This window comes from Pseudorasbora parva, chromosome 14 (assembly GCF_024679245.1).
Source record: "Pseudorasbora parva isolate DD20220531a chromosome 14, ASM2467924v1, whole genome shotgun sequence".
Lineage (NCBI taxonomy): Eukaryota > Metazoa > Chordata > Actinopteri > Cypriniformes > Gobionidae > Pseudorasbora > Pseudorasbora parva.
In genome coordinates this window covers 15,536,080-15,545,271 of record NC_090185.1, presented here as the reverse complement: position 1 = coordinate 15,545,271, position 9,192 = coordinate 15,536,080, and the positions used below count along the sequence as shown (strand labels likewise).

The 9,192-nt window shown below is 36.6% G+C and overlaps 1 protein-coding gene across 1 annotated transcript; it reads left to right on the top strand.

Moving 5' to 3' along the window:
* Positions 1 to 321: 321 nt before the first annotated feature.
* On the top strand, positions 322 to 8,239 carry gls2b (glutaminase 2b (liver, mitochondrial)). The gene is made up of 18 exons (XM_067414754.1): positions 322 to 631; positions 781 to 880; positions 1,287 to 1,408; positions 1,506 to 1,635; positions 1,711 to 1,790; positions 1,856 to 2,019; positions 4,063 to 4,121; positions 4,521 to 4,553; positions 4,831 to 4,889; positions 4,974 to 5,040; positions 5,136 to 5,186; positions 5,290 to 5,466; positions 6,439 to 6,570; positions 6,658 to 6,750; positions 6,865 to 6,926; positions 7,020 to 7,096; positions 7,196 to 7,259; positions 7,338 to 8,239. The coding sequence occupies exons 1-18, from the start codon at positions 456 to 458 to the stop codon at positions 7,432 to 7,434; spliced, it is 1,743 nt and encodes a 580-aa protein (XP_067270855.1). The 5' UTR covers positions 322 to 455; the 3' UTR covers positions 7,435 to 8,239.
* The last annotated feature ends 953 nt before the right edge of the window (positions 8,240 to 9,192 follow it).

The following is a 9,192-nucleotide window of genomic DNA, read 5'->3' as shown; positions in this document are numbered from 1 at the left end:
AATAACTTTAAGTAGTAGTAGGCTATTTACCTCATATCTTATATTATTTATATATATATTATGTATAATTCCTTGCTATGTTTTTTACTGGAGTAACGGTTGTCAGAAGTTGAGTCAGACTTTATTAGGTCGTTTAGCGATACATGAATTTACGCGTAGGCTATAACGTCTCAAAAAGTGCTGTCTCGGGACCATGACATGAGATAAATTCGCCCCTCGATGGTTTAACAGTGAAAGTGATCCAGCTATCCGTGACAGTGAACTTTCAGGAGACGTCAGTGTTGATAAAGTGCTTCTGACGCTCACCGGATTCCGCGCGCACCTGTTGACGTGCCTCAAAACAAGCCAGCTTCACGTGACTCTGTCTGGAGACCGTTATTTGCGACACGCACTAGTTTGAATTCCCCATATTTACGATTAAAATTTTAGTTTTTCTCTCTCTGCAGTTCAGGAAAATGATCTCTTTCAGGACCCTAAGACTGCCTAATGGAGTTATCGGTTTACTGGCGAAAAACGTGGCAAAAAGTAGCTCAGTATGTCAGAATGTGGCGAGGAGGTCGTTCAATTTAACTTTTCACGCAAGCCGCGAATTTATCGCACCTGCATCCGTGGAGACACCTAAATCGAAAACGTGAGTCCAATAATTTTATTTATTACCAATAATAATGTGATTAATGTTATCTAAAGTTTGGTTAAAATAAATAAAAATATAAACATAAGTACAGTTAGACTATTTAGTGTGTTACTGTGAGGAGGCCTAATCTTATTTCATTAAAGCAGAAATTTGACCAATAAAAGTATATTCTCTGGACTGGAGGACATGCTTTTCTACACTATAACTGATGGAGCGGAGAAAGTTCCTGTATCTCATTTCATTGCTGTAAGTTCTTTCATACACTCCATAGCAATTTAACTAGACTTTGCTAACTGAACAACATCACTGTATATGGGCAACAGCTGGTAATGAAACACATTGACTCACTTGCACGTTATGAATTCAGTTGCCATCAAGACCCTTGCATGTTCCTTTTGAAATATGATTCGGTCATGGGAGGGCTGAGGTAAAACACACACGTTTATCTAGACTTTGTGTAACTGCTGTCATGGGTTGTGTAATAATGTATACAGAAAGTCAATAAACACCACCAGCATAGTATAAATGACATATGATGAGTCATTTTTATAAACATTATTGTATAATTAACGTTTTTAAAACCAATTTAAGGCATTAAAAAGTAAACAGAACTGTAGTGAAAAGTCAGAACAGTATTTTCCCCATCTAACAGGCAATGAAAAGCACCGGCCTTCTGACCTCTGACCCCAGATTGCGCGACTGCATGGAAAAGATTCGCAAAGCTATCCGGGAATCAGCAGGTGAAGTCATGATGGACCGTGAGCTGTTCCGAAAGTGAGTACATTTTATTTCCCGGCAAAGTTAGGCAAACAATATCTGTGAGGGGAATATGCCAGATGAAGTTCTGCGAATATCTCCAACATTGTGACAGGTGCGCGGGTGGAAACATCGTTCTGCTGAGTCTCGCTTTCAGACGGAAGTTTATCATTCCCGAATTTGAGGCGTTTGTTGGTATCATCAATCATGTTTACCACACATCAAAACTGCAACATTGTGGACATGTGAGAACTCTAACTCTTTTTAATATTTTTTCTTCATGTATTTGTATAGTTGGACTCAATTAGAATTTTTTGCAGGTTACAAAATACATTCCCCATCTAACCAAGTTTAGTCCTGATCTTTGGGGTGTCTCTCTCTGCACAGTAGATGGCCAAAGGTAAATAGAAAAAACGTTTCTATAATATGAAGTGATGGTTTTCAAATGACCTCTTTGAATTTCAGGCACTCGGTGGGCGACACAAAGGTGCCGTTCTGCTTGCAGTCGTGCGTGAAGCCGCTGGAATACGCCATCGCTGTTCACGAGCACGGCACGGAGCGAGTTCACCACTATGTGGGGAAGGAGCCCAGCGGATTCAAATTCAACAAACTCTCCCTGGATGAAGACGGTGGGTGAGGAAATGTCATAGATCATACACTGCCTGGCCAAAAAACAGTCACTGTTTGGATCTAAATAGGAAAATGCTGAGTCAATGAGTGGAGTATTATTGCAGTTATTAATATGCAGCATGCTTGGCAACAGTTTTTTCAACCCTAATTGATGGAGTGTGTAGCTTTTCATTTCTTAAACAACCATTTAGGAAGACACATAATTGCCATATTGCAGGATGACAATGAAAAGATTCATCAGCTCAAACTTTGGGAGAATGTTTGAGAGGGAGAATGAAGGATCATTTACACAGTGTTGGGTGTAATGCTTTAGTAATTAATTACTGTCATTTCATTATTTTTCCCTTGAAAAAGTAACGTAAGGGTTATTTCTGATATAATTGCATTAAATACTGTATAAAGCAATAGTGTATTTAACATCAAACTTTAATGTCTAATGTTAAAAATAAGTTTTAATGTAACCTCACTTTAAATACTTTGGTCAGTTCAAAAATAATTTAAGCAATTTTATATTATTTATTTGAAAGACTTAAAAGTGTAGTTTCATCCTTGTATTGTTCAACTGTTAATATAGAATTTTGAAAGTAATTGGTAATAAGTAATGCAATATTTTTTAGAAAGAGTAACTAGTAATCTAATTACACTGTTGGAGATGTAATTAGTAACTAGTAACGAATTACTTTTGTAACACTACAATAAGGTTTTATTAGTTAATATTAGTTAAGAATGAACTGAGAATGAACAATATCTAAAGCATTTATTGATCTTAGTTAAAGGGTTAGTTCACCCAAAAATGAAATTGATGTCATTAATGACCCTAATGTCATTCCACATCTGTAAGACCTCCGTTCATCTTCAGAACACAGTTTAAGATATTTTAGATTTAGCCCGGGAGCTTTTCTGTTCTTTCAATGAAAGTGTATGCACACTATACTGTCCATGTCCAGAAAGGGAATAAAAAACATAATCAAAGTAGTCCATATGTGACATCAGTTGGTTATTCGGATCGCGTGTCAAACTGCTAAAATCACGCGACATTGGCAATCAGAATCACCAAAATGTATTTCCGATGCTTCAGGAGATTCTAATTAACTAACTGATGTCACATGTGGACTACTTTGATGATGTTTTTATTCCCTTTCTGGACATGGACAGTATAGTGTGCATACACTTGCATATGCTCTCGGTCTAAATATAAAATATCCTAAACTGTGTTCCGAAGATGAACGGAGGTCTTACGGGTGTGGAACGACATTAGGGGGAGTCATTAATAGCCGCGTTTCCACCACAGGAACTAGGAACTTTGGGGTGGTTCTCGGTGTGTTTCGACCGCAGGATCTCGGGTCTAAATGAAGTTCCGGGTAAATATTTCCCTCTCCAAACGGCCCTGCTCGCGAGGTAGTACTTTTTCAAAGTTCAGGAACTTTCGAGGGCGGGACTTGGGCGCCGAACGTGCTGATTGGTTGAGCTCACGCAGCATTTTATGTCAACCGGCATTTTTAAACGTCTTTTGCGAGGTTCGTTCTGCGTTCAGTAAATATCATTCTTGCTCTTTCTGTCTGATGGCACGCTTTCGTCTCAGCCATATCATGGTCAATGTCTGTAATAGCTGATAATAAACATACATTGCCATTTTAAATCTAGCTTTACAATACACTATACATTGGATTGTCAACCACCGCCTATAAAACATACAAGAAGAAGAAGAATCTAGCTTTACAAGCTTTCAGAATACGCTTTAGTATCAGGGCTCTTTTCTGCCATTTTGTTAATTTTAGTTTTGGTCTTTAGTACTTAACCAGCAAAAGCAGCACAGCTTGAATCTCTTTCTGAATACTTGTTCCTGGTACAAATTGTTCCGGGTAATTTCTGTGGAAACAAGGCTTAAGACAAACGTTTCATTTTTTGGTGAACTAACCCTTTAATAACTTGTCAGCAATCACATTTATTTTAAAGCATTTTGTTTCTGTGTTTCTGAAGAAATCAAGTAAATGAATTCATGTTGAATTAAATCCTTTGTGATGCTGTTTTTTTGTTCTTAGATAAACCTCACAATCCCATGGTCAACGCTGGAGCGATTGTCATCAGTTCACTTATCAAGGTAAACATACAGTAAACCTGCACTTTACCCATGGAGTTTATTGTCAAGTATGTTTTTGTTTGCTGTACAACAACTCTGCTCCCAGCTCCAAAACAAACACTGATATACACTGACATGCGGACCAGGCCAAGAATTCATTCGAGCTAACAGACCTTTGACCCAGTATTTCAGACCTGTGTGGACAGACGCAGTGCTTCTGCAACATGTGTTGTTTTGTGGTACCTAATCTTGTGAAGCTATAAGCAGAACTATTACTGGTCTGGACGGAATCCAGGCTATTAAAATTGCCCTTTAGAGCAAATGTGTGTGATCTGTGCTTCCTACGTTCTCCATTACAAACTAGAATATGCAAAGCCTCACGTTGGTAAATTTTACTGTTCCTTTTCTCGTTCTCTCCAGCCAGGTGTCAACAAAGCGGAGAAGTTTGACTATGTAAGTTGTTGGATGCTGACATTTTAAAATCCAAATTCATGTTAAAAAACCCACTCATGTTTTTCATTACCTCTATGATTATTTATTTTGTTAAAGGTAGGGTAGGTTAAAAAACTAACTTCAGCTTGTTCAGCTGTCAGTCGTCATAATGTTGTCCCTGATCAGTGTATTGTCTTTATCCCAAAAATGAAGCACATGTGATTTCAGACTCTTAACTTGGCTGTTTGCTAATAGTGTCTCTACAAAGAAAATCATTTTTGTTGGGTTTCCTTCCTAGGTGATGGAGTTTGTAAAGAAAATGACAGGCATGGAGTATGTGGGCTTTAGCAACGCAACGTATGTCTTTCGCTTTAGCGTTTTATACTTGTTTTGCATACAGTTTCATTGATATTGACTTCTGTTTTATTCACATTTGAACAGATTCCAGTCAGAGAAGGAGACAGGAGACAGAAACTATGCAATAGGATACTACCTTAAAGAAAAGAAGGTTTGTACATCAGCGAACATTGTTTTATATAAGCAAATTAGCGGGATGTTGATGATTGTCCACAAACACAACTGTGTGATGTGTTTACTTTACAGTGTTTTCCTGATGGGGCAGATATGATCGACGCACTAGACTTTTATTTCCAGGTAGGTCCAGTTGATTCTTCGCCTGTTTTAATCAGTTCAAATATTTAGACGTAAAAAAAATGACTGACAGTCCCAAACTGAATTTCCTCTCTGTCCCTCACAGTTGTGCTCCATAGAAGTCACATGTGAGTCTGGCAGCGTGATGGCCGCCACACTGGCTAACGGCGGCATCTGTCCAATCACAGGAGAGAGAGTTTTGAGCACCGAAGCCGTACGGAACACGCTCAGCCTCATGCACTCCTGCGGGATGTACGACTACTCGGGACAGTTCGCTTTCCACGTGAGTAAATTTAGTCCGAGTGCAAATAATATAACTTTCAATCTAGTTGACAGAAAATATATTATTCTTTATTTAAAACTACTTATTAAAAAATACTTACTTAAAATAAACTAAGTGCACAATCTGTTGAGGTTTTCATTTTAATTCGATTATTTTTATTAGTCTTGGTTTAAGAAAAAACATGTTTATTTTTATATATATTATAATATATATTGTAATATATATTTTTTTATTTCTGTTTCAGTTATAATAGTATATCAAGTAAAACTAAATGAAAATGATAAATGTTGCTTTGACAATCAGAAATTGTATACAAGTTTAATAGTTTATTTTATTTCAAATAGCAGAAATGTTATGGGTTCAGTTTTCGTTTAACTATGATGCACCTAGTGTATCTTAAAGATTTTTTTAAATAAAATAGTATTTTATTATATATTGGCAATATGTAAATCACAAATACTGTAAAATGAATTGATAATGACAGTATTTATGTTTTGCAAATATCCTGTCAGATTATGATCCTAACAAAAAGTGCTCAAGCTTCCTATTTTTGCTTTGACTTGTGACTGCATTACATATTTAAACATAATAATCAATATACATAGGCCTATATGTGTGTGTGTTTCAGAATGCATGTGGTATATATACAGGATAATGGCTACTAAACAATATGACCTATTGAACAAAATATGAACAGTATGATAAGACTTACTAGCTTCTAGTAGAAAAATGTAGAAATGTGTATTTTTTTTGTAATCATTTTTGTCAAAGTAACTTTGGCCAAATCTCTTTACATCTCAAAACATTCAAAGTCCCTTTCAATGAGGATCTGTTCACTCAGCAGCCATATTTGCAATGTCTGAGGCAGCTATTTTTCGGGCGTCCAAGACCAAGTCCTATGTATTTGAAAGTGGAAATTCTGCCATATTGTCTGTTGAACTTTTTATATCTAAAGTTTTTGATACGTGTCAGGTTGGATTACCTGCCAAGTCTGGTGTGTCAGGTGCGGTTCTTCTGGTGGTGCCAAATGTAATGGGCATCATGTGCTGGTCGCCCCCTGTGGACAAAATCGGAAACAGCGTCCGTGGAATCCACTTCTGTCAGGTGTTTCTGTCATCGTCCTGTTGGTTTATCACCCTCTTTTAATACATTTAGTGAAAATAACTAATTTTGCAACCCTTCTGTAAGCAGGAACTGGTTTCTTTGTTCAACTTCCACAACTACGACAATCTGAGGCACTTTTTGAAGAAGCAGGACCCTCGCAGACAGTCTGGTGACGACAGGGTAAACCTTACATTTGAAACACCAATCATATGAACTCTGAAAATCCCCAACATTAGGATATTTTTATTTGGGTTATTAGTCTCCAGTAATGACCTCATCAAATCTGCGTTGCAGAACAAGTCGGTGGTGAATCTGATGTTTGCAGCCCACAGTGGAGATGTCTCAGCTCTGAGAAGGTCATTTTATACAGTTCACGTCTTCACTTTCCATCAAAATTTGAGTGATACCAAATGTTAGATTTCTTATTAGTCTCTCTTTTCCTCCATCAGGTTTTCTCTTTCATCCATGAATATGGAGTTAAAGGACTATGACTCTCGCACACCTCTTCACGTAGCTGCTGCAGAAGGTAGAATCCTTTTCTGCAAACATTAAAGCATATTTTAGTGATAAATATGGTTTGTTTTTTATTATAAATTCAATTTGGCTTGTGTCTGTTCTGTTTTAGGTCACATGGATGTCGTGCTATTTCTGACGCAGGCCTGCAAAGTCAACCCTTTTGTGAAAGATCGGTACAGATCCCATTTTTTTAAATATATATTTACTGTCATCATCTATTTGTTCATAATTAACCTCATTCTCTAATTCAGGTGGGGAAATATTCCTCGCGATGACGCCATGCAGTTCGGCCACAATGACGTGGTGAAGGTCTTGGAGGAATATGAGCAGAGCTGTAGTTCAGGCTGACACAGAAGATCACAGTCATCAGTCCAAATCTTCGTCTCTGGAAGGTGTGAATGTTACAAACTTAAAGGGTTAGTTCTTCCCGAAATTAAAATTATTCCATAATTTACTCACACTCAAGCCATCCTAGGTGTATATGACTTTCTTCTTTTAGATGAACACAATCTTCCAAGCTTTATAATGGGAGTGAATGCGGCTCCAGGGGGTTAATAAAGGCCTTCTGAAGTGAAGAAAAGTTTTTTTGTACAAAAAAGAACCATATTTATGACTTTATACACTATAATCTCTAGTTTCTGGTAATAGCCATATGCGAGTCTAGTTTTGGCAGATGAGTGTTCCCTGGTCCAGACGCATGATGTAGGATTTTGGATTAGAGAAAGCACCTTCAGAAGGCCTTTATTAACCCCCTGGAGCCGGAGTATAGATTACTTTTATAATGCATGGATGCGCTTTGTTTGGCTTCAAAATCTAATTTAAGATTAATTCACATTATAAAGCTTGGAAGAGGCAGAATATGTTATAACTCAGAATGTGTTCACGTGAAAGAAGGAAGTCATATACACCTAGGAGGACTTCAGGGTGAGTAAATCACAGGATCATTATCATTTTTTGTGTGAACTAACCCTTTCAGATATTGAGCAAAATAAGGGCACATTATGGAAATTGTCTATTTACAGAAATAAAAAAAAGTGTTTTATTTTATTTGTAAATATGTGTTTTGTACATATTGTGTTGTTTTAATGTATGTTTAATGTGGAAATGTACTTATGGACAATGTACAGTCTTTGTGAATAAACAAAACCAAACATGCCAACAGTTTATTATCTTAATACATCTTTACATATCTAAGAATGTTTTTCCTTTCATTTAGTCTTTCTTTAATTTTCTTTAGTTTAGTCTTAGTTTTTTTTAAATGTGTTATATGATTTTTGCAACTATTTCAAATAAAATAACCAGCAAGTATATTTTCCCTGTATAATTTCTTTAGAAATTAATGCATTCGCTATAATCCTTGCAACGCAACAACTGGCAAATTATGTTAAATGTATGTAACAACCTTATAACCCAGAACATCCAAACAACCGAACAAAAACATGTTAAAAAACCACTCAGAATTTAGGAACTGCATGGCATTAGGCGTTAACCCAATATATAGTTAATCTGCCTGTATGTTAGTGAGCCAAGATTGAACTTGATCAAACTAGACATATACCGTATATAAGGTATAGCCTATATTAAACTTGCATTACAGCTCATTGACATGCTTCCGCCTCAGAGATTAGATGGAAGTTGTGGCCACCAGAGACAGTAACAGAGGTGTCAAAACAAAAGCATATAGCTTACATGAATGTTTACTCTATTTTTTGAGGACATTAAAAACAAAACTGAACTATTTTAATGGCTGCAACAATGTAAAAAAATAAAATAAATAAATAAAAAACACGGGCTCCAGCCGGACTCGGGCTGAGAATTTTGATAAGCTGTCGGTTTTTACTAAGGAAAATGACTAAAATAGTAACTCACAGTGACCTGGATAAGTAACTTTAATCTGATTACTAGTTTGGAAATAGTAACGTGTTACTATGTAAAGCGTTACTGGCATCACTGAATGTATAGTATTTGCATTTTTTTAATTATCCACAAACACTCTCTTATCAACACCAAAGAAACCACTGCCATCTATTGCTGTTATATGACCTGCAGTAACAAACGCTTCTTGTCACTGAAATGAATCAAATTCTCAAGTACTACAAAAAGAAA